The sequence below is a fragment of the Podarcis erhardii genome, assembly GCF_964252035.2.
Source record: "Podarcis erhardii genome assembly, chromosome: 13".
In the NCBI taxonomy this organism is placed as follows: Eukaryota; Metazoa; Chordata; class Lepidosauria; order Squamata; family Lacertidae; genus Podarcis; species Podarcis erhardii.
Genome location: NC_138502.1, coordinates 53,636,164 through 53,660,478, shown reverse-complemented (window position 1 = coordinate 53,660,478; position 24,315 = coordinate 53,636,164). Strand labels below are relative to the sequence as shown.

The 24,315-nt window shown below is 48.6% G+C and overlaps 1 protein-coding gene across 1 annotated transcript; it reads right to left on the bottom strand.

The window, feature by feature from the left end:
• Positions 1-1,607: 1,607 nt before the first annotated feature.
• On the bottom strand, positions 1,608-23,991 carry GLTP (glycolipid transfer protein). Its single transcript, XM_081836569.1, has 5 exons — positions 23,835-23,991; positions 12,920-12,981; positions 7,686-7,819; positions 5,348-5,498; positions 1,608-2,110 (listed from the first exon to the last, which is right to left on the bottom strand). Exons 1-5 carry the CDS (start codon positions 23,935-23,937, stop codon positions 1,928-1,930), a joined length of 633 nt encoding a protein of 210 aa, XP_081692695.1. The 5' UTR covers positions 23,938-23,991; the 3' UTR covers positions 1,608-1,927.
• Between the last annotated feature and the right edge of the window lie 324 nt (positions 23,992-24,315).

The following is a 24,315-nucleotide window of genomic DNA, read 5'->3' as shown; positions in this document are numbered from 1 at the left end:
CTAGGTACGTCAAAGTGCAAGTAGATAAATAGGTACCGCTCTGGCGGGAAGGTAAACGGCATTTCCGTGCGCTGCTCTGGTTTGCCAGAAGCGGCTTAGTCATACTGACCACATGACCCGGAAAAACTGTCTGTGGACAAACGTCGGCTCCCTCGGCCAGTAAAGCAAGATGAGTGCTACAACCCCAGAGTCGTTCGCGACTGGACTTAACGGTCAGGGGCCCTTTACCTTTACCCTGCTTTTGCCGTCGCCAAAAGTGCTAAAGCCCAACCCCTAATCACTGGCACTGTGATTCTCCCTACCCCTTTTCCCTCTAAAAACTGGCCCAAACCTTCTCAAGCATATCTTCCACACTTCCGCTTGCCCCCTCCCTAGAAAGCACAGGGCCAAGTGGCTTTCTGCTTGCCCCAGGCTTTCTATGCACAGCTCAGAGCAGTTCTGCCCTTGCTCCGAAAATCCACTCTTTAGTGCTACATCAGAGCGAAGGTCAATCCAGAGAAAACTAGACAAAGTTTGCTCTGATTCAGCAGTAAGCAGCAGGTTTTCCATGGGGAACGCAGAAGTGTGGGTGAGCCCTAACCGTTTAAAAAGAAAGAAAAAGACTGAGGTTCTGTCCCTCAATACCTCCTTCTGCAGGCATGATCTGCTCCTGTGGAACTGCAGCCTACGGCCAGCCTTTAAACCTTCCAGGATGGGGGGGGGACCTCTATAGCAGGGGTTTGCAAAGCCCTCCCCTCAGTTGTCTGCAAAAGACACACAGGCCCCAATCACACCATACACTGAAAGCACTATGATACTACTTTAAATAGTCATGGCTTCTCCCTAGTCAATCCCTCTTCACAGAGAAGTCTGAGAACTGAAGCTCCGGGAGGAGAACTGGGGTCTCCTCCCAACTCTCAGCCCCCTTAACAGACTACAGCTCCCACAATCCTTTGGGGGAAGCCAGGACTGTTTAAAATGGCATCCTAGCCCCTTAAATGTGTGAGCATGGCTCAACTCTACAAATAAATTCACAGACACACATCTCCCCACATCAGACTTTATTTTATTTTTTTGTCTTCTCTGTTGCTACTTGAAGAAAATATAAGGCTTGGATGAGCAGTGATCCACTTAAGGCCTAAAATGGTTATTGTGCCTCAGAAACCAAGATATCTGAAAAGGCAACAATGGGGAAAGTGGGGAAAGGAGGCAGGTTGCAGGTAGTTCAAAGGGTCAGAAGTTATCCCTGAAGTAAACAGTTGCAAAAAGGAGTGAGAAAATATTTCGACTCCGGTGAGATTAAAAATGTCACTCAAGAAAGGTAACTGAAGGCTGGTTTTCATTATTACTTCTTTGTGCAAATCACACACACACACACACACACACACACACACACTTTGCTGGCATCTGTTGTGGAGAAACACCTAATTCAGTCAGCACATCAAAAACCCAGGTACAAACAGCCATACCTGCTGCACCATCGAAGCATCGAAGCTTCTAACTATACAGGAATCCCAAAATATACAGAGATTATAAAATATTGGGGGTTGGACTCGATGGCCCTTGTGGTCTCTTCCAACTCTATGATTCTATTATATATATATATATATATATATATATGCTATATATATATATATATATATATATATATGGAATACAGTACCACTTAGCTAAGCTTTATTGCCAGGTGCCCCTCATTTCCCGAGACTGGTTATAAATAAATCTGTTAGATAAAGATTATAAAATACTTTTTAAGCTCTTGAACGAGCAGGACAAAAGGTTCAGGAGGATCCTAGAGATGACCTCCAGGTTGTATTGCTTCAGTTTCGGTAGAAACGCATTTCTAAGTCGTGCTTCTCCAGAGGCTGAGACTGGCCGGAGGGGCTGCTCACAGTGACCAGGAGACCATCTGCTGGAGGAAGCGGGTGGGGCAGAGGGAGGCGCTTGGTCAAGCCTTGTAGCTCAGTTCAGCATTCATCTTTGTGTACATTTCGTAGATTGCATCCAGGATGGGTGTCGCCTTGGAGAGGAACTGGTGGATCTTCTCTAAGGTCTCCTCTTCCTTCACCTCTTTGCCTTTTTCCAGGGCTTTCAGCAAATCCGATTTGTAAGGGAGAGCATACACAGAGCCCTGGGTGAGGACAAGAGAGAGACAGAATAAACCCAAGTCACACGAAGCAAGAAACTCCGGCTAGCGCAGTTGGTTAGAGCAGGGCACTGAGAACGCCAAGGTTGGGACAGCTGCACATGCCTGCATCCCAACAGGCTGAACTAGATCAGGCATCTCCAACTTCAAACAGGCTGCGATCTACTCCCCAGTATAAAAAACTGGCGGTGGTCTACCCATTGTCATTGGAGGGACGAGGAGCATGCATGGGGTGCATGTGTGGAAGGAGGTGGCTAACTGGACGCAGGAGGGCGGAGTTAAGTGGGGGGGGGGAGGAAAGGGAGGCAAAAGTTCTCTCTTTGAGGAGCCAGTAGGCTTCTCTCTCCCCCACCCCCAAGCCAGCCCTCTCTTTCCTCCCTAAAGCAGCTGCTGAAGCATGGCCAGTCAAGAATTTAACGTGGATTGGTGACCTTTTCCTTCAAAATTATAGGCAGGGCTTCGTATGCCAGCTTCACCATTTCCTTCACTGGGTGCAGGAATTTTATTGTCCGTTTAAACAGGACTCTGTTTTTGCACCTACACATAAACACACACCACTTTTAATTATTATATGAGATGTGGAGGGGAGGGAAAAGGAAAAGCAGGACATTTCAGGACCAAATCAGAAACTGGGATGGCTTCAGTAATTCCGGGACTGCCCCTGGAAAATCAGGACACTTGGAGAGGATGTGAATCCCTCTCTTTAGCTTTGCACTCATTTGTCATGTTCAGAGTGAGGCTTCCTTCACATCATACATTTAAAGCAGTCTCAGACCACTTCAACAGCCATGGCTCCCCCCCCAAAGGATTCTGGGAGCTGTGCTCTGCACGGTTGCTGAGAGGTGTTAGGAGACTCCTATTCCCCTCAGAGGCCTACAATTCGCAGAGCTCCATGTGATGGTTGAACCACCCCAGGAATTGTAGCTCTTTGAGGGGAACAGGGGACTCCCAACAGCCCTCAGCATCCTTCACTAACTACAGTGCCCAGAATTCTTTGGAGGGAGCCATGACTGTGCTTTCGACGTCTGGTGTGAATGAAGCCTGAGTTATCAGAAGAGTGACTAGTGGGGTGCCACAGGGTTCTGTCTTGGGCCCGGTCTTATTCAACATCTTTATCAACGACTTGGATGATGGACTCAAGGGCATCCTGATCAAATTTGCAGATGACACCAAACTGGGAGGGGTGGCTAACACCCCAGAGGACAGGATCACACTTCAAAACGACCTTGACAGATTAGAGAACTGGGCCAAAACAAACAAGATGAATTTTAATAGGGAGAAATGTAAAGTATTGCACTTGGGCAAAAAAAATGAGAGGCACAAATACAAGATGGGTGACACCTGGCTTGAGAGCAGTACATGTGAAAAGGATCTAGGAGTCTTGGTTGACCACAAACTTGACATGAGCCAACAGTGTGACGCGGCAGCTAAAAAAGCCAATGCAATTCTGGGCTGCATCAATAGGAGTATTGCATATAGATCAAGGGAAGTAATAGTGCCACTGTATTCTGCTCTGGTCAGACCTCACCTGGAGTACTGTGTCCAGTTCTGGGCACCACAGTTCAAGAAGAACACTGACAAACTGGAACGTGTCCAGAGGAGGGCAACCAAAATGGTCAAAGGCCTGGAAACGATGCCTTATGAAGAACGGCTAAGGGAGCTGGGCATGTTTAGCCTGGAGAAGAGGAGGTTAAGGGGGGATATGATAGCCATGTTCAAATATATAAAAGGATGTCACATAGAGGAGGGGAGAAAGGTTGTTTTCTGCTGCTCCAGAGCAGCGGACACGGAGCAATGGTTCCAAACTACAAGAAAAAAGATTCCACCTAAACATTAGGAAAAACTTCCTGACAGTAAGAGCTGTTCGACAGTGGAATTTGCTGCCAAGGAGTGTGGTGGAGTCTCCTTCTTTGGAGGTCTTTAAGCAGAGGCTTGACAACCATATGTCAGGAGTGCTCTGATGGTGTTTCCTGCTTGGCAGGGGGTTGGACTCGATGGCCCTTGTGGTCTCTTCCAACTCTAGGATTCTAGGATTCTAGGATTCTATGATCTCTGCCCTCCTCGCCCAGAAGACCAATGCACAGGGCTGCCCTCCCTCATCCTCCCCAGGAAAAGTGCTAACATGCCAACCCAGTCAGACAACGGAAGGTGTGGCAAAACCGCCTGGAGTTAAACACCCACCCCACCTGAACTGCAGTGGAAAATAAATATTGTACAACATGGAGAGCAGACCAACATACTCTTAGGGATGATCTACTGTTTTGTCTTGTTTAAGAAAAAAAGATAAAAAAGAGGGGGGAGTACTTCTTTATCAGGTGAATGCAAATCTAGGGAATTCTCTGCCCCTGGATGTCTGGGCATGTCTGCGTTCTGCAACTGGCAAGCACAGAAATGGATGGCGGGTGGGAGGCCCAATGCTGTGAGAATTTCAGTCCTCATGACCAGCAAGAAAGACTTGAAAGCATGTGTAGAACAACAGCTAAAATCTCAGGAACCAGAGAAGTGGGGAAGGAGAGGAGGGGAGCTGGATTTCCATGATTTCCTGGATTTCCTCAGCACCTTGTGCTGCCTCACCCCTCCTAGTGACTAGCAGAATTACACACACACAGGTGGGGAAAAATTATGCCCATGGCAGAATTCACCTTGTTTTCCTGGTGCAAGACTCAGGTTAACTTAGTGCAGAATTCCTTCAAAATGCAAAACAGGTATAACTCTGGGTTAGATTTCTACACTGAGAACAGGTTAGTCAGTGGCTATTAGCCTTCCTAGCCTGAAGCACAGTCAGCAATGGGGTGTCCAGCAGGATTCTCCTTAAGACCCATCTAGGTCAGCATCCAACAGGGGCCAACCAGACCATTCTGGGGCAAATCCACAACCAAGGCATCTCCTGTAGCTCTCCCTGCCCCCGTAGCTGGCATTCAAAGAGAGACTGCTTCAGAAGAAGGAAGTTCCTTCAGCTATCATTTCTGGTTACCTCACAGCTCTGGCCACCTCACCACAAAAAAGGAGACTGCAGAACTGGGAAAGGTTCAGGAAAGGGCCACCCAAACAATCAAGAGGCTGGAGTGCCTCCCCCATGAAACAAGGCTGCAGTGTTTGGGGCTTTGTAGTTTAGAGAAGAGGTGCGTGAGAGGCGACACAACAGGAAGCTTATAAAATTAGGCACGGAGCCCCTTGGGATCAGGCTGGCTCAGCTGGGTGGCTCTTGTGAGCTCCACTCACCAAGAACAGCTTCTGTAGCATCCAGCCGTGGTACTTCCTCAGTGCCAACTCATAGGCTTTGGTGGCATTGACCCGGATGAGGTTTGGGTTCTCCTCGTCCCTCTCGCCATCACACAGGCTCTGCAGCAGAACTTGGATGAACTTCAGGCCCCTGCGGGAGAAACGGGGCAGGTGAGGCGGGGGGAAGACACCTGCCCTGCAAGAGGCACCTGCCAGGCACCGCCAGGAAACACAGCACCCGAACCTTTTGTCACTTAAAACAGGCCTGTTGTGAACTAGAACTTCCACTGCCCCTGACCACTGGCTCCACTGGCAGAGGCTGATGGGAGTGGCTGTTATTTGTATGCCGCCCTCCGTCAGACCATCCCAGGGTGGTTCACAACAGAAAAATACAAAATGAGAATGCAAAATACATTGTAAGACAAAAACAAAAACAAGCCAATGACCATCATCCCCTCCCAAAAAACGAGAGCAGCACAGCTTCCTTCATAGTGGAGAAAACGGAGCGGCTGGAATCCTCTGGAGACCCTGGTGGGATTGAAGCCCAGCCCTGTCCTGGTCTCTCTCGCAAAAGAAGTGAAATTGGACCGAGGACTGAAGACGTGATTGTTTTCATTCAAAGCAGGAGGGCTCTGGGGTACACAGATTAAAGTGGCTGCAGGCTGGGGGGGGGGGCAGAGGAACACAGTGAACAGGTGAGCTATGGCTACTAAGCCTTGAAGAGGCGCACAGCGTTGAGCAGTGTTCAACAGCACGTTGAAATGGATTAAAATAATAATTTGTTTTATTTCACTTATAACAAATACCTCTATGTGCATAGTATCATTTATATCTATCTATCCAACCCTTCCTAGCTGATGCATCACAGCTACTTTCCAGATTCTTACAAACCATCCTTTTACTATCGGTATTTTTTTTCATTCTTGTGTCACTATTAGTGCTTCTTTATGCTCCAGCTGATCACCCATCTATCTACCCAAAATGGGGTGGGGGGGTGGGGACAGGTTATCAGTGAAATCACTGATGCTAGCATTTCCCACCACAGGCAGTACATAGTATACTGAGACCATTTTTCTTTTGTATTTGTGCAGAGATTGGTCCCGATTAAAGACTTCACACCAACAATTCTGTTCCTATGTTTTCCTGCCAATTCTCATCCTCCACTCTCTCCTAAAGCTTGGATCATATTGTGGCAGGAAACACATTTTGGAACTCCCTGCCTTTGCCATGCTCTTTTCAGCACTGGCTAAAAATGTTTTTGTTTAGGCAAGGCTACCTAGCGATGCAGAATGTTGGCATGTGTTTCAACCTTTTTCTAGCTTTATCGTCAGTTTAAATTGCCGTATTTTTCGCTCTATGAGACGCACCAGACGATAAGACGCACCTAGTTTTTGGAGGAGAAAAACAAGGAAAAAAATATTCTGAATCCCAGAAGCCAGAACAACAAGAGGGATCTGGCTTCTGGCATAGCCTCTTGCTGTTCTGGCTTCTGGGATAACCGCCGAAGCCTCTCCCAGGCTAAGCTGCCCTCTGTCCCTTCCCCCACCTCCCGCAAAAGCCAGCCAAGAGCTGCACGCTCTTTAAAGGGAGCATAGCTCTTGCGGGCTTTTCTACGAGGTGCGAGAAGCCCTGTCAGCATGCCTGTCAGCATCTGCTCCATAAGACGCACACACATTTTCCCTTACTTTTTAGGAGGGAAAAAGTGTGTCTTATAGAGCGAAAAATACAGTAATTTCTGAAAGTTTTAAATAGCTGGTTTTTAATTGCTTTTTTGACAATTGTATTGTTTTATTCTTCTTGTAAGCTGCTTTCAGGTTTTTCTTCTTACAATCAAGCAGTCTATAAATTTCATGAAATAAATAAAATTATTTTGCAGAGTAAATAAAGACTCTCCTCCACTGGAGGTTTTAAAGCAGAACTCAGATGGCCGCCTGCCAGGGATTCTTGAGCTGCGATTCCTGCATTGCAGGGGGCTGGACTAGATGACTCTTGCGGGTCCCTTCCAACTCTACAACTCTATGATGCCAAATGTTGTCTTTCCCTTTGGCACTCCACACCCAGGTGGGGAGGGAACAAGGGCCTCAGCCATTCCCCCCGACTCCTTGTTGCATTTTCATAGCTCAGGGTTTGCTGGTACCTCTCGGGTCTTTTGGACCAGAACTGCCATCTGCCCCGGCCAGCATGGCTCTCCTGCTGGGACGGAGAGCAGTAGCGAGATGAAATCTTCTGGAGGATTATTCGTTTGGCAGAGGCTGTTGGGTGACCACATTACATCATCCCGTCAGCCCCCCAGGCGCCAGGGAGGCCTCCAAGCCACCACCCTCCAACCCGCAGGCACCTTTTCAGCCACATGAGTGCCAAGGTTGCCCCAACTTTTGGCCAAGCCGCTCCATGCATCTCCTTCTCCGCTTCCAAGATGTTCTGCAGCGTTTTGAACTTGGTTGGATTCGATTCATAAACAGCTCGTATTTTCTGAAATAGAACCAAATGAAAGGTCAATTCAACAACACAGAGAACGCGGCACAGGTGACAAATAGCAAAAAACCAAGAGTCATTTTTGCTCTCTTTGTTTCTACCATCTCCCTCGTACATCTCACTTTTGTTTTGAGGACTGAGGGGAAGACAGTGGCTGCTACCGATTTTGAATTCTCACCATGTAATTAAAAATGTTTTTAAGAAGATGCCCGGGGGGGGACTGAACCTGGAACCCAGGGCCGAAGTTAATGGGGGGGGTAGCCAGAGTCTCATCACTGGATGAAGCCTAGAGGGACACCACTGAGGCTCCCAGCTTGCAGGGGCTTCCTCTGACCACGGCCCCTTCTTGCGGCTCTGGAGAGTCTTTCATAGAGTGGATCCGGAGCTGCTGAGAACCAGAGGGATGCTAATTTGCTAGGGGATGCAAAAAAAAAACCTGGAAAAAGATCCTCCTTCCCCTTTCCCCATGCCTGTTTTTGGAACTGTTTGCGAAAGAGAAATCCTGGAGAAGGTTGCTCTCCAAGCAAAGTTGAAAAGGGGAAGCTTTCTTTCTTTCTTTCTTCTTTTGTTTCCCTCAACATCTCAGAGATCAATTAAAAGCGGTGAAGAGATCAGAACACCACCTCCTGCCCTCTTTGGGAACAGAAGCACTTTGGCGTATTGCTTGCTTATGTGTTTGTGTTCTCTCTGTGTGTGTGTGTGTGTGTGTGTGTGTTTGGGTTCAGAGGACAACATACATGTTTACACCATGAGAATATATAAAGAGGGCACTGGTGCGTACAATCAGCTGCAAAAACTGAGTCCTCTTTATACTGAAAATAAAATACCTGTAATGAAAGAAATGTGATGCTGATATACGAAGCACTTTGTATTTATCCCTTCCTGTAATTTGGAAGGAAAATGTAGCCAATCCACTTTAAATTATTCAGCAATTTTTTAAAGGAAACTTGTGGAGTATTTATTCTTTTATTTTATTATTTAGAGCCTTAAACTGCAAGCCTTTACTACTCAGAAGTCCCAATGAATTCAATGGAGCTTACTCCCGGGTAACTGTGTAAAGATTCTGCAGTCTTATACTGCAATCTTAAGCACTTTTACTCAAAAGTAAGTCCCACTGAGTTCAATAGGACTTAAGTCTTTGGTGTGTGCCTGATTATTATCACAGTTTCTATCATTAGGAGTAGGAGTAGGAGAGACCCACAGTCAATATCTAACTATAGGCCAATATCACTATAAAATTGCGATCACAAACTTTTTGCCAGTATACTGGCAAATAGGCTTACAGAGGCCATCAATGAAATTATACACCCAAATCAGTCCGGGTTCCTCCCGGGAAGACAAATCTCGGCCAATACTAGAAACATTGTAGACATTTTAGAATATTTAGAAGCCAAAAATGATTAAAAAGCTGCCTTATTATTACTCGATGCAGAAAAGGCATTCAACAATGTTTTGTGGTATTACATTAATAAGCAATTGGAGGTTATGGGTCTAGGAACAAAATTCAGAAAAGGAATAGAGGCAATATATGAACAACAAAAAGCAAAGTTAATAATAAATGGTAATCTAACAGACAATATCCCTGTAACTAAAGGAACCAGACAGGGGTGCCCCTTGTCACCCCTGTTATTTATATTAGCTTTGGAACTGCTGCTGAATAGTATCAGGAAAGAAGGGAAAATAAAAGGAATTACAATCAGAGAGAAAACATCCTCCCAAAAATCAGAGCATTCGCAGATGATATAATAACAACTCAGGATCCAAATCAAAGTATTCCAGCAGCTATTGATTTAATTACAAAATACGGGAAATTAACGGGCCTGAAGATAAACCACCAGAAAACGAAGTTATTGACCAAAAATCTAACACAGGAGGAGAAAACTGAATTACAAGAAAAAAATGGTCTAGAAATTAAAAAATAAGGCTAAATACCTGGGGATTTGGATTTCAAATAAAAATATAAATCTCTACGAAGATAACTATATTAAAACATGGAAAGACATAAAAAAGGATTTGGAAAACTGAACTAAATTACACCTTTCCCTTTTGGGAAGAATCTTGGTAATAAAAATGAACATCCTCCCAAAAATGATTTTTTTTGTTTCAAACTTTAACAATTCTGGGAGGAATGAAATGCTTCCAGGATTGGAAAAAGGAATTAGCTAGATTTGTCTAGAACCAAAATAAACCGAGAATTAAACATCAGGTATTGATAGACAAAAGGGAAAGAGGAGGATTTGGATTACCGGATCTGGAATTATACCATGCTGCAGCAGGATTAGTATGGCTAAAAAAATGGATTACATTAAAAGACACAGATGTTTTGGATCTTGAGGAGCATGATAACTGGTTTGGGTGGCACGCCTATCTAATATACGAAAAGGTGAAGGTCCACAAAGGTTTCTTAAGCCATGTAATAAGGAAATCACTTTATAAGATATGGAGTAAATATAGAGGAATTTTGGAACCAAAGATACCTTTGTGGACATCTCCAGCGGAAGCAATAGCAGTTAAAAGGAAAAACATGAAGGGAGAGTGACCCACCTACCGGATACTACTAGAATCAGACAAAGATAAGCCAACTTTTTAAAAATGCCATCTGTCTGATTGGATACAGTATTTCCAGCTAAATCAAAAATTGTGTATAGATAAGAAAGAAGGTCTTGCCAAAGAAACTTCCACTTTTGAAAGAGAATTAATATATAATAAAGGAAAGTATATATTAAGAATGTATGAATATCTTTTAGAGTGGGAAGTGAAAGAGGAGCAGGTAAAAACATCAATGATAAGGTGGGCACAAGACTTTGGATATAATATCTATATGGAGCAGTGGGAAAGACTGTGGCAACAAGTCATTAAATTTACATCATGTTATAACTTGAGGGAGAATACCATGAAGATTCTTTACAGATGGCATCACAACCCGTCAAAACTTGCTAAAATGTACAAAGGTAGTTCACCAACATGCTGGCGAAGCAAAAAGGAGATAGGGTCTTACTATCCCATGTGGTGGACGTGCATAATTATAAGTGAATTTTGGAACAACATACCGTATTTTTCGCCCCATAGGACGCACCAACCCATAGGACGCACCTAGTTTTTTTGGGGGGGAAATAAAGGGGGGGAATTATTTCCCCCCCAGGTGCTCTGCGCTAATCCCGAAGCTTGGGGCATGCGGAGCTCAGCGCGCCCCAAGCTTCTGGGTGCTGGCAAGGTCTCCGCTAGCCTTGGGAAAGCTGCGCGGCACTCCCACGGCTAGCGGAGCACTGCGCTAATCCCGAAGCTTGGGGCGTGCGGACCTCAGCGCCCCCCAAGCTTCTGACTGCCAGCTAGGTCTCCGCTAGCCGTGGGAGAGCCGTGCGGCACTCCCACGGCTAGCGGAGCGCTGCGCTAATCTCGAAGCTTGGGGCGTGCAGAGCTCAGCGTGCCCCAAGCTTCTGGGTGCCGGCAAGATCTCCGCTAGCCTTGGGAAAGCCGCGCAACTTCGTGCGGCTCTCCCACGGCTAGCAGAGCGCTGCACTAATCCCGAAGCTTGGGGCGTGTGGAGCTCAGCGTGCCCCAAGCTTCTGGCTGCCGGCAAGGTCTCTGCTAGCCGTGGGAGAGCCACGCGGCTCTCCCACGGCTAGCGGAGCGCTGCGCTAATCCCAAAGCTTGGGACGTGCGGAGCTCAGCGCGCCCCAAGCTTCTGGGTGCCAGCAAGGTCTCCGTTAGCCGTGGGAGAGCCGCGCCGCTCTCCCATGGCTAGCGGAGCGCTGTGCTAATCCCGCAGTTTGGGGCATGCGGAGCTCAGTGCGCCCCAAGCTTCTGGGTGCAGGCAAGCTCTCTGCTAGCCCTGGGAGAGCTGGGTCTCCCACGGCTAGCGGATAGCTTCCTGAAGCCTGGAGAGCGAGAGGGGTCGGTGCACACCGACCCCCTCGCTCTCCAGGCTTCAGCGAAAGCCTGCATTCGCCCCATAGGACGCACACACATTTCCCCTTCATTTTTAGAGGGGGAAAAGTGCGTCCTATAGGGCGAAAAATACGGTATATGATGAATTTAAGAAATTATTTAAATTCACTGTTAAAAAAAGGCCGGAGATTTTCCTATTAGGAATATTGCCAATAGAAATTAAGCAAAACACAAGACCACTGTTCATGTACACAATCACAGCTGCAAGAATACTAGTGGCCAGAAGTTGGAAATGGAAACAACACCAACAATAACAGAATGGCAGACACTCATGATAGAGCATTTCCAATTTGCAAGGCTGAGTGGAAAAGTCAGGGGAACCTTAAATCAAAAAGTATACGGAGAATGGAAAATATTTAAGGAATATGTAAGACTATATTGTAAAAATGATACCATCCTAGCAGAATTGAATGATATTTGTGTATAATAAATAAATGGAATAAATATCTTAGAGGTATATATGGAAAAAGATATAAAACAAACTGTGTGATAAAATCAAGACAACAGAAAAAGCATAATGAGAACAACTGGAAGCTTTTCACAGAAGACTTTATTGGATAAGACATGATGTATAAATATCTGGTACTTTTAATTGTTTTTTTCTTTTCTTTTTTCTTCTTGTTACTTTTAAACTTTTTGTACTTTTTGATGTGGAGAATAATTTTTTTCCTTTTTTCTTTTTTTCTTTTCTGTGCTTAACTTTGTTGTACTTACCTTTATTGTAAGATTGTATTTTAAACCAATAAAGATGTATTTAAAAACTAAAAAAAAGGAGTAGGAGTTGTAGTATATCATACAGTCATAATACTTCTTAGAAGTCCTCAAATGATCTCTGAGGAGATCTACTTAAGGTTGAATGAAAACCAGATACATACACAGACAGTTTTAGTATTTGGAAAGACTATCGCTTCTCCAGCCTCTTTCAAACTACTTTTTATGCCCTTTATGAACAAATGTGTTGTATGGGTGTGTGACAAACTGGGTCTTTGCCCGGGGTGACAGCAAGCCGAGTTCTGGCCCTGCTGGAGCCTCCTGCCAGCAAAGCAGCTGCTTCCCCCTGGGCTGGGGTCCGGCTCTGCCCCCCATTGCAGGGCAATTCCCACTTGACTGGCCAGCCTCTCCCAAAGACGCACCAAGGCCCTTCCTTACCTTAATGTTCCCAGAGAGGTCGGCTTTGACTGGCGCATACACAATGGGCGTCCCCAAGCAATCTGAAAGGAAAAGGAGCAGCCTGGCATTAATACAAACCACAGCTGCCACGGAAAGGAGCCCAGAATCGGTCACTAGGCACCGGAATATAGCTATAATGAAGAAAATCACACATCATTTGAGTTTTTGACAAGGACTAGAACCTCCAGACACTGTTTATATGCTTTGGCATTCATTTATTACATGAGCATCTTTTTGAAGACAGCCCTCGTCAGAAGCCTGGCAAATCTGAACCAAACTTGACAATTGAACAACATGAATATTCTTGACCTTCCAATGGTGGCTCAGGATAAGCAAACCCTTTTATATTAAGAGAGTTTTCTGTTTAGCTGTCAGTCACATTGAATCCTGGAATTGTAGAGCTGGAAGGGACCACAAGGGTTGCTCCTGGGATAGCTTAGTCAGTTAAGCACAAGACTCTTAATCTCTAGGTCATGGGTTTGAGCCCCACGCTGGACGAAAGAAACCTGCTCTACAATTTCAGGATTCAATGTGACTGACAGCTAAACAGAAAATTCTTGGCTTTGTTATTTTATCCCATGTGCAACTGTACTCATTCTTCTACGTGCCTCTTTTATAGTTTTGTTTTTCGTCTTTCAATTTTCACCTGTCGTTATAACTGTTCTTGTTTTCTATACATTATAAAACGAAATTTTAACCCAACATTAGACTCCTGCTTAAAGCCCAGTAAGAAGAAAGGAAACTGTTTCCTTTAAAAAAACCCACCCCCTAGTTAGGGGGCACGTGAGAAGAGGGGGGCAACATGTTTGCACTAGTTTTCTGGTCGACAAGAAGGTGAAAACTCAGGAAGGGAGATTCTGGCTGAACTTCAATAAAAATGCCTTGCAAGCAAGAGTCAATGGAACCAGGTATCAGGAGGGGTGAAAGTCTCCAAGGAGAGGTACCTGGGATCATATTTTTTATTTTTATTTTTATTTTTATTATTTAATAGATTTATATACCACCCATCATCAAAAGATCTCAGGGCAGCTCAGAAGATAAAAATACAAGGTGAAAGCACAAAAGCACAAAAGAACAACCCCCTTCCACAATCACATTTTAAATGCTGTAGAGTATTAATCAGCCTGAGGCCTGGTTGAAGAGGAAAGATTTGCCTGGCACCTAAACATATGTAAAGAAGGCACCAGGCGGACCTCTCTGGGGAGAGCACCCCACAAATGGGGAGCCAGGACAGAAAAGTCCCCGTTTTGGCATTGCCACCCTCCGGACCTCACGTGGAGGAGGCACATGGAGAAGGGCCTCAGAAGATGAACACAGAGTCCAGGATGGTTTATATGGGGAGAGGCGGTCCTTGAGGTCTTGTGGTCCTGAGCTGTTTAATTTGGGAGAAACTGCAAAGGTAATCTAATCCAACCAGAGATGATGCAGCATGGGAGGTGGTAAGGGGCCAAAATTTTGAGGGCGACTTTAGACAATCAATTTCTCTCAACCTAACTGACACTGCAGGGGTGTTGTGGGGATAATAAGAAAGGAAAACCAGACGCATGACAGCCTGATCTCTTTGGAGAGACAGTCCAAACGTTATAAAGTTGGATGCGCCCACAGTGCCAACAGCCTTTTAGTACTTCCAGAAAATGTTTTGTTGGCCAGTTTCTAGTCGCGAAGAGTTCCACAGTTTCCCCCAACCTTGTGATATCTTCACAGCTCACATCAGTTTATGAAGCCGTCAGGTATTCATACAGTTTTGGAGGGAGAAACATTTTGCTAGATGCCAAGTGAACCAGTTTACCAACATACCCATAAGAAGCAGTCTGGCTCTCAAAGCAGCCTTTGTACAGCTGATCAGACTAAGGGGGTTGGCGGGGAGGGGCTGCAAAGAGAGCTTTTATAATGCATTTCCTAACATAATAGCTCCTACTGTGAAGCCCAGGAGGGAACAAGCCTGCCTATTGTCTGTCAAAAGCGTTCTCTGGAGTGACGAAATCGGTCAGAGGGGGATGTCTCTCAACACAGATCCACTGGCTGCATCGCCATTGGTGCTGGGGGGGGGAGCTCCAGCCCTCCAGATGTTGCCAGGCTACAAGTCCCACTGGCCACGATGGCTCTGGTGAACGAGTTGGAAGGGGTCCCAAGGGTCAGCTAGTCAAACCCCACACTAAGCTGGCGCTTGGCACACCTGGGGGCCACAGATTCCCCATCCCTGCCCTCAGCCATGGAAAGAAGCAGCCCTTATTTTTCTGTCTAGCATCCATGTGTTCGCCATCTTTCACCAAATCAATGGGGAAATGGGCATCCAGCCTAGTTCTGATGCCCTGCCCAGTGTCCACAGGTGGGAGTCAGGATCCCCGAGCCAACGTGCTCTCCTCCAGATGCTTCAGACTCCAACTCCCATCAGCCGCAGCCAGAATGGCTAGTAGTCAGGGATGATGGATGGGAGTTGGCGTCAGCCTGGCCATCCGTGGCTCCCCCCCCCCCCCCGCCGCTGCTGCAATCTATCATTTCTGAAAGGGGCTTTCTACAGTTTCAGGCAGGGGTCCCTGTCAGCCCCACCTGGATACAAAGCCCATGTGAAGCAGCGTGGCTCAATGGTTAGAGTGTCAGACTGGGACCTGGGAGACCAGCTTTCAGACCCCCACTCAGCCATGAAGCTCCCTGGATGGCCTTGGGCTGCTCACAGCCTCCCAGGCAAACCATAGGGTTGTGGTGGGGATTAAGTGAGGAGGGAGCCCTGGGCTCTGCCTTGAGCTCCTCAGGAGAAAAAGGTGGGATATAAATGCAATGAACAAATGACTAAGCAGCCAGCTCCACGTGCCACCTCAGCTACAGAAAAGCCAGAGTCCGGTGGGTCTTTGTGGTTCTGAATGGAAGGGCTGCTTTAAATAGAAACACGAGATGTTTGCATTAGATGGGCTTAGGATATTAGTCTGCCCAGGATGGCAGCAGCTGTCTGCACTTTCGGGCAGGAGTCTTTCACAGCCCGAACAGGGAAAAGCAGGGCATTGCACCTGGGACATTCTGCATGAAGGCAGCTGCTCTGCCACTGAATTTTGGCCTCATCCAGAATTCCTCCCTCCTCATGGGGGAGTCCAAAGCGCCCCAGAAGGCCAGATGGCGAGACAATCCCCGCCCAACCTTCTAACAGTTCCCAAGAGCTTTTGCTCTTCAGTGCCGCCTTCCCATCAGCCAGATGCAACAACAGACCCAACATTCTTGCCTTTCTGGTTCCGGCCACACAATACCTGCCTGCAGGCAAGTGTACCAGCAACTTGAGCAAGAGCTGTGGCTGAGTGGCAGAGCAGCAGCCTTGCAAGAGTCACCTGCCAATTTGGCCCAAGGGGAGACGCGCTTCCACCCCCACGCCTAGCTGCCTGCACCTAGAGCCAACTGGGTCAGAGAAAGGGCCTGAACCTGAGCAGCAGGATTTTCAGCAGCTGCTGTTTCATCAAGCCGGTCAGGCGGCATCCCATGCAGATGTAGAGTGCAAAAGGTTGCAGGAGGGAGGAGGACGAGAGGAAGACGACTGGGATCTTCTGTGACCCTCAATGATTATCCAACTTTTCCACCTGTTGGAATGAGAAGCCGGGAAAGGCCTTGTTGCCTACAGAGCCCAGGAGAGCAGCCAGCTCAAATTGGGGTTCACAACAATGGCCAGACTCTCAAACAGACATGCCACCTGGAGGAGACAGTCCAAGTGAAGTCTCAACCTTTTATAGGATATTTTTGAGTTCCACACCAAATTTCCAGAAATATATGCTCCCTTGATCCACTCCAGGATGTATGGGGATGTTAGGGGAGGGATAGTACCTCTGGTGGGGTAGTTTGCTCATCTTGGGTCCCCACTCAATACTCAGCTCTCACCTGGGGCTCCTAGAAGCTGCTGGCATGCGACAGCAGCCACAGCCTCGACTGGCCAGCTAAACCAGGTGAGGGTGGTTGATGGCTCTCAACCCCTTGGAGAATTAGGGACTTCCCCTGCATGCCAAGACAGGCTCTGGCAGATTGAGCAGATGTGACCCGTGGTGGATCCAATGGTCAAGAGGGTGGTTTCTGCCCTTGTTGTAGAGGGAAGAGAGGGGCAGATGGGGCTCATCCACCTGAGAAAAGAGCCCATCTAAGGGGACATCTCTGGGAGAAGAAAAAGCCAAGGAGTAAACCCTGTACAAATCCAGAGTGGAGTCCCTAAGATGATCCCTAAAACATAGCAGTTGTATTTCACCCCCAGAGGCACACTCCATGGTCTCCAAAGACAGATGGCTGTCAACAGCTGGTCCACTCCTTTGTACTATCCCCCTACTTTACATTAATTATGGTTACAAACTAGGATTCTAACATTTATATACACATTCATACTCATACGTTTCAGAGATTTGGTTCGCCTTTGCCAATCTGGAGTGTTGGCTGGGAGTGATGGGAGTTGTAGTCCAAAATATCTGGAGGTATCAGGTTGGCAGGGGCTAGATTAGCTGATCCACTTTGTGCCTCTACAAAACAGCTGGAAGTTTTTTAAATATTCTGTATATTCCAAAATATACAGCCATCAAGGGTTCAGAATTACATCAAAACAGAAGAAGTGTCTTGGGTAGCTTTGAATGAACATTATCTTATTTGTGGGAGAGGAAAAGGTGCCGTGTGCAGAATCTGTGAAACTATCCCAGCATCCCAAATGCTGTCAAGCTCCTCCTAAAGTTCACACTACGGACCACCATCAGGTACGCTGGAGGGCTACCTCAGATTAATGCAGCTTAAAGTTGTGTAAAAATGGAAGCGTGATACATGGCAGGGCTGTTGTGAGGAGAGAAAAGACAGGGAAGTGGCAACACAATAGACGTGTAGAAAATTATGCCTGGCCTGGAGGAAGGGGAGAGAGAAAAGTTTCTCATAACACCACAACTCATGGACAGCCCAGGAAGCTCAGTGTTGGGAGATTCACTTATGCATGCAGCACGTAGTTAAACTAAGGGACTCCCTCCCACAGGAAGCAGCGGTGGTCACCAGCCTGGACTGGGCAAATTCCTAGAGGAGGAAAAGGCTCTCAGTGGCCACCAGCCAGGACAGCTCTGCTTTGCCCCCACATTCAGGGGCAGCAATGCTTCTGAATCCCAGTTGCTGGAAGCCACAGGAGCGGAGAGGTCTTCTTGCACCCGGGGTTCTGCTTGCGGGCTTCTCCTTGTGGCATCTGCTAGACTAGATGGGCCACTGGCCTGATCCAGCAGGCCTGATCCTTATGCCCTCATACGGACCACAATCAAGTTCATAGAGCAGGTTGAACTTTCATTAAGCGCTTTATGAAATAGCAACAGATCACCCTAAATGGAAAGCTATCCTCTCCCCACCCCCAAAAACCACCCTGGGGAGAATCCTTCAAGTTTTGACAAAGCTCCCAGAAGAAGAAGCTGCATAGCTGCTGGGCAGATGGAAAGCAAAGATAAGTCTGGGATTTGCCACAGCGGATTTCTCTTCTAGGGTGCAGCACTTGGCAGGAGCCCTTGCTCAAGAAGACGTCTGGCATGAAGAAAGAGCAGCCAGTCACTGCTCCACACTCACGGGAGAGCCAGGGCAGGGCAGGGCACTGCTCCAACAAGCCAGATCATTGCCTCTGCCACTCCCTTGCCGCTAGATGGGATCAAATCCCCTGATCGCCAAACATATATGCTCCATTTGGCGTCAAGGCCATTGCACGGTGGGGGGGGGGCGGTTCCTGAATTCTGCTAGTTCAACATGACTCCTTCCCCAAAGTAAGGCAATTTCCACAGGCTGCTCCAATTCAGTTTTACATTCTTGCACTCAACCAACCTCCCAAACTGTGTGCTTAACAATTGGCCATTATAAGAACTACGAAACTCCTTTTTGGAGCTGTGTTGCTTTCCCCCCTCCCTGCTTTTCCTTTTTGTGTCCTGTCTCTTAGAGGACTGCCTTGTTTCCATTGTTTAAAAATGCTCTAGAGAGGCAGAGAATCCGCCAGGTGAGCAGGGCTGAGCCGTACTTACTCAGTGGGCCTGGATATACATATCAGAACCCTGCTTCATTGTTCCTGAGTCCCAGCCTTCTGAGCTGGTCCCCAGCTTGATCCCTTCCCAGATTAGGACCTTTCATGAGCTCTGGCTCTCATGAATTTAAGGTTATTATTTTTTTAACAATTGACAGCTCCGCTCAACAGATACCCTGAGGCTGGTACAGTGAGAAGGCAGCGCATAAAACATAATCAGCCCAAGGTGCCCAGGGAGCAAAGAGTTCCAGTTACATCCATTATGAAAGTGCGCTCCTTATTTGACAAGCCAGCGATCACTTTCCTTACGTGGCGCATTTTGATCACTGGTGGCAAGAAGTGCAGCCAGGCAGGACAAAGCGCTCAGCGACTCCTTGGCAAACATTTGCTCAACTTCTCGGTTTACCCCATGGCCTCAACACAGAGATTTTCTTAGACAAACCCCGTTCAGAGGAGCTGCTCCAGCATCTCCTGAAGGCAGAAAAACAGACAACTGCCCCCCACCCACAAATAATCGTTCCTGAAAAATAAAGATATCTAGGTGCACAGACTGTGCCATGTAATACTCAGGATCACAGGAAAATACGTCCAAGCCCAGAAGGCACACCCCACAATTCCAGACTGTGGCTACTCCAGCGGAAAGATACTCTGTGCATGCTCAGAAGGACACCATTTAGCTCAAGAACAGTGTTGAAGATGGGGTCTGGTTATTGACCCCATGAACCAGAGAAGCCATTCCAGGACAGGGCTGGGTGCCAAGGGTCTCAGTTTGAAAGAGAGCAGAGAGAGGAGCCAGACGCTGCCTCAGCTTCACAGAAGTTGGCCAGTTCCTCTACAGCAAGCTCTCCTCCTCCACTGACACCCAGATCATGAAGAGCTGTGTGTTGCTGAGCAACAGGCCTAGAGAGGGATCCCTACTTCTTGCTAGAGTTGCTTGGGAGGGGTCCGGAGGAAGAGGGCTGGAGAGCAAAGGAGGGCCAGACACCAGTCCCAGCAACGTCTTCAACTGGGGCAGTTGAGCCTGGGTGAACTCTGCTGCATTTTCCTTTTGGGAATAAAAAAGCTGACTTCACACTGAGTCTTCCTTCTGACCTGTGGATGAACCTGCCTTTCCTGACAGCCCCCTGACATCCTGTGGTTTCCAACAACTGGTATTTGAAGGCACTGCTGCCTTCCAGTGTGGAGGCAGAGCAGAGCCATCCTGGCTAGGAGCCACCGGCAGCCCTCTCCTCCTCCATGAATTTGTCCAGTCCTCTTTTAAAGCCATCCAAGCTGGTGGCCATTGCAGCCTCCCGAGGGAGGAAATTCCAAAGCTTAACTATGTACTGAGTGCAGAAGCCCTTTCACTGTCCTGAATCTTCCTTCCTCCTGAATCTTGGAGGACTTAATGGCTGCTCCCAGAGGACATGCTGCAATGGAGGTGCCTTTCTGAGCATGTCCAGAGCACCTTTCCATGGTCTGGAGGGACGCAGCCAGTCCCTGGGAAAACCAGAAGCACAAAGGCTTTGCAAAGAGAAGGTAATGCTCACATTTGTGGAGACTGTGGACAGGCAGAAAGGAGGTTTCCTCCCTGTCTCGTCATACAAAAATCAGTTGGGGTTACCCAGTAAATCTCAGTGTTGGAAGAGTCAGGACAGGCTTCTTTAAAGCTTAAAACACTGGAACTTGCTCCAACAAGATGCAGTCATGGCCACCAACCTGGATGGCTTTAAGACAGGATTGGACAAATCCATGAAGGATCATGACTACTAGCCATCATGGCTATAATATTGTTGTGCACACCTCAGGGCCCCCCTCTGATATTTGGCCTCTTGTTCTCCATCCTAGAATGACATAGGATCTGCCAGGTGAGGTGGGGAAAGGCCCACCCATTTGTCTCTATGGCAGCAGAGCAACCACTCTGGACATGTAAACAGCAGTATTTAACTAGCAAGCTGAGGCCATTAGCTTAGCCAAGAGACTAGTCAAACTGGATCAGTAGGTTTCCTCTCACTGATTCTAACTCTGCATGCACAGGATTGGAAGGGACATGTTGGTATCATCCAGCCTGAGCCCCCCCCCCAAAAAAAACCCCATAACAATGCTATAGCCGGGAATCACAGGTGGGGAGAGCACTGTTGTGCTTCTGTGCTTTCCATTGGGGTGGCTGGTTGCCCATTGTGAGAAAAGGATGTTGGACTTCAGGGTGCCCTGGTCGGATCCAGCAGTATCCTTCTGGTGGCCATTTCTTCAGCTGCGTTTAAAAAACCTATTTCTCTTGTAGGGCTAGAGGCAAGAAAAAGAGGTTGCTGGGTGCTGCCAAGATCAAGCCTCTGGATTTAGAAGGAAAGCTGAGTCCCTGCCAGACACACAGCTGCAGGATAAGGCCAGGCTGGCAATTAGGTAACCCAAGTGACAGGGGTGCCACCTCCCCACAGGTTCATCTCCCCAGCCACACCTTTGCAGGTGCCCCATGTGACAACAGGCCCAAGGGCATGGCAAAGGCCCTGCCAAAACTTGTCAGAAGAGACAGGTGGAAACCTTAGGAAAGAGTCCAGCATCCTGTTCCCACAGTGGCCGACCAGATGCCTCAAGGAAAAACATGCAGGCAGAACCCAAGCCCAAGAGCAGCTCTGCCCTCCTGCTGTTTCCAGCAACCGGCATTCGCAAGCACTGCTGCCTCCAATTGTGGAGGCAAAGCAGAGCCATCCTGGCTACCGGCCATCGATTGCCCTGCCCTCCATGAATTAGTCCAGTCCTCCTATCAAGCCATCCCAGTTGGGGGCTGCCATGCCTCCTGTGGAAGGGAGTTCCAGAGTTTAACTGCATGAGGAAGTCATTCTTTACTCGGTCCTGAATCTTCCATCACTCTGCTCCATCAGATGCCCCCGAGTTCTACGAGAGAGGGAGAAAAGCCTTCCTCTAGCTGCCCAGTCCCTGCAGGCCAGGCATAATTTTATAAATTTCTATCCTGCTGCCTCTCACTTGCCTTTTCTCTAAACTACAAAGTCCCAAACGTTGCAACCTTTCCTCTTAGAAGAGTCCCTCCATCCCCTTCATCATTTTGGATGTCCAACTCTATTCCAACTCTGAAATATATTTTCTGAGGTGAGGTGGGCAGAAATTATAGCTGAATGGCACCTCTTTATTCCTTTGAATGCCAGCTACTGGTGGACCTGAAAGATCTCTCAAGCTCCAGCAGCATTGCAGTGAGAGCAGCCTTGGCCAACCTGGTGCACTCAAGATGTTCTGAGCCGAGTAACTGGATAGGACAATCCTGTTTTTGAACTGCACCAGCCCTTTTCCTACATAAAATGCTCTTCTTTTGCGTAACAGCTGTCTTTGTCCTCACAACAGCTCTACTGAAATTAAATCATTTCTTTTCTTGCTTTTTTTAGAGTGGAGAAGCTGAGGCAGAGCACAAAACAGCAGATGACTCCGTGCCAAGGGCTCCAAAGCTGCTGCGGGACAAATGGTCAAACCCTGGTCTCCCAGCATTCTAACCTCACCACCGGAGGAAGCCACCTTAACCCCGAGTCCGGCCTGAGGTCCCTCTGGCTCATGCTGTCCACATCAGGTCTCTTCAGCCTGGAGTCCCCAGAGGTTGTTGGACTACAACTCCCAATACCCCCGGCCAACTTGGTCAATGCTCAGGGGTGGTGAGAGTTGCAGTCTTAACAACCCTGAGGGGCCCAGGATGGCAAAAGCTGGTCGATACTGAGTGACTGTGGGTCTCCAAGGGTTCAGACCTGGGGGTCTCCCAGCCCTGCCTGGAGACTGCAGAGACTGAGATGGGAGCTGGGGGTCCAGCAGCACAGAGGCTCCATCCCTGAATTGGCACCGTTTACTCCAAGCAGCTTGAAACAGTGCTGCTGAATCAGGCCAGAGACCTGCCTTTGGCACTCCGGCAATCAAGCTTTTGACAGCGGCCCACCAGATGTTTTGAGCAGGGTGCAAGCGTGATGCCCTCCTGCTTTGCCCCTAGTATTTGGCACAGATACACTGCCTCCTAACATGCAGGTTCCACACAATGTCACTCAGGTCTGCAATTCACCCATCAAGCCAGCGGGAAAGAAAAGAAAACCACTCCTGCTGCCAGGCTGGGCAGTGAAGGGGTGCTAAGAGCCCGGGGCCAGCCGGGGCCCCTCCAGATGCAGAAGGGCAAAACTCTAAGGCCCAATACAAGAGGAAGCACTCAAAATATTCAATAGCAATATTCAACACAAGAGGTTTATTTAATGGATTTATATCGCACCTTCCCTCCAAGGAGCTCAAGGTGCCCATAGACTTCTGTCCATCACCATTTTATTCTGACAACAACCCTGTGAGGCAGGTGAGGCTGAGAGGCAGCGCCTGGCCTCAGGTCACCCAGGGGCTGAGTGGGGATTTGAACCCTGGGCTTTCCCACTCGAACACCACTCTGGGTCTAAAACTACCTATAGTCCTTTTTATCATTACAAGTTATTTTCATTGGCTCAGACTGAACAGGTTGTGGGATCTTTGTGATTTCTTTTACCTTTTTTTAACTGCCCTTTGTGTACAGCATTGCAGAAAGGCAAGATACAAATGGAGAACGGAAGGAAAACTATTCTCCTCTTCGCATAGTGGCAGAGCAGCCCTCTCTCCCCCAGCCTCAGCCGCTCCCTCCGCGAAATGGGCGAGGGGAGAAGCAGGCCGCCGACCTGGCCGGGCTCTTGTCCGAATGATGACAAGAAACGCGGCTAGGCGCCTCGGGAAGCGCCCCTGGGCGCGCGCACCTCCCCGCTTCGTCCCTCGCCCTTCCGCCCGAGTCTCCCCGGGGAGGGAGGCGAGCAGCCGGCCGCTTGGACGCGCCCCGGGGCGACGCGGGTCTCCGCCCGCCGTGCAAGCGCGCCCCCGTCCCCGTCCCCGTCCCGCTCCCGGTCCCCGCCCGGAGCGAGCGCTGCTCACCGAAGAAGGGCGGCAGGTGCGCCACGGCCTCCAGGAAGGGCTCGGTGTCGATCTGCTTGTCGGCCGGCAGCGCCTTGAACTCGTACTCCAGCAGCAGCGCCATGGCGCCCCGACGCCCCGCAGCCCGCAGCCCCGCCGAGCCCCGCCAGGCAGCCAGCGAGAGGCGGCGGCGGCGGCGGGCGGCGAGAAGCCGCTTCCCGGGGCGGGGCGGGGCGGAGGCGGGGCGGCCCGCCCTCCGCAGCCGGCGGCGACGCCCCCACGCCCGGCGGGGCCCGGCGCTCCGGAGCCCGGCCCGGCGCGGGGCGGGGGAGGCTGGAGTTGACATGCCTGCCGGGCCGGGGCCTGCCTTCGAGGACCCTGGGCGTCGCTTCCAGCTCTTCCATTCCAGGATTCCACGGGGGAAGAGACCCTCGACCTTGGCGGCGGCGGCTGCTGCTGCTGCTCCCGGGGCTCACAGCTCCCAGCCCACGGTCGCCAGCCT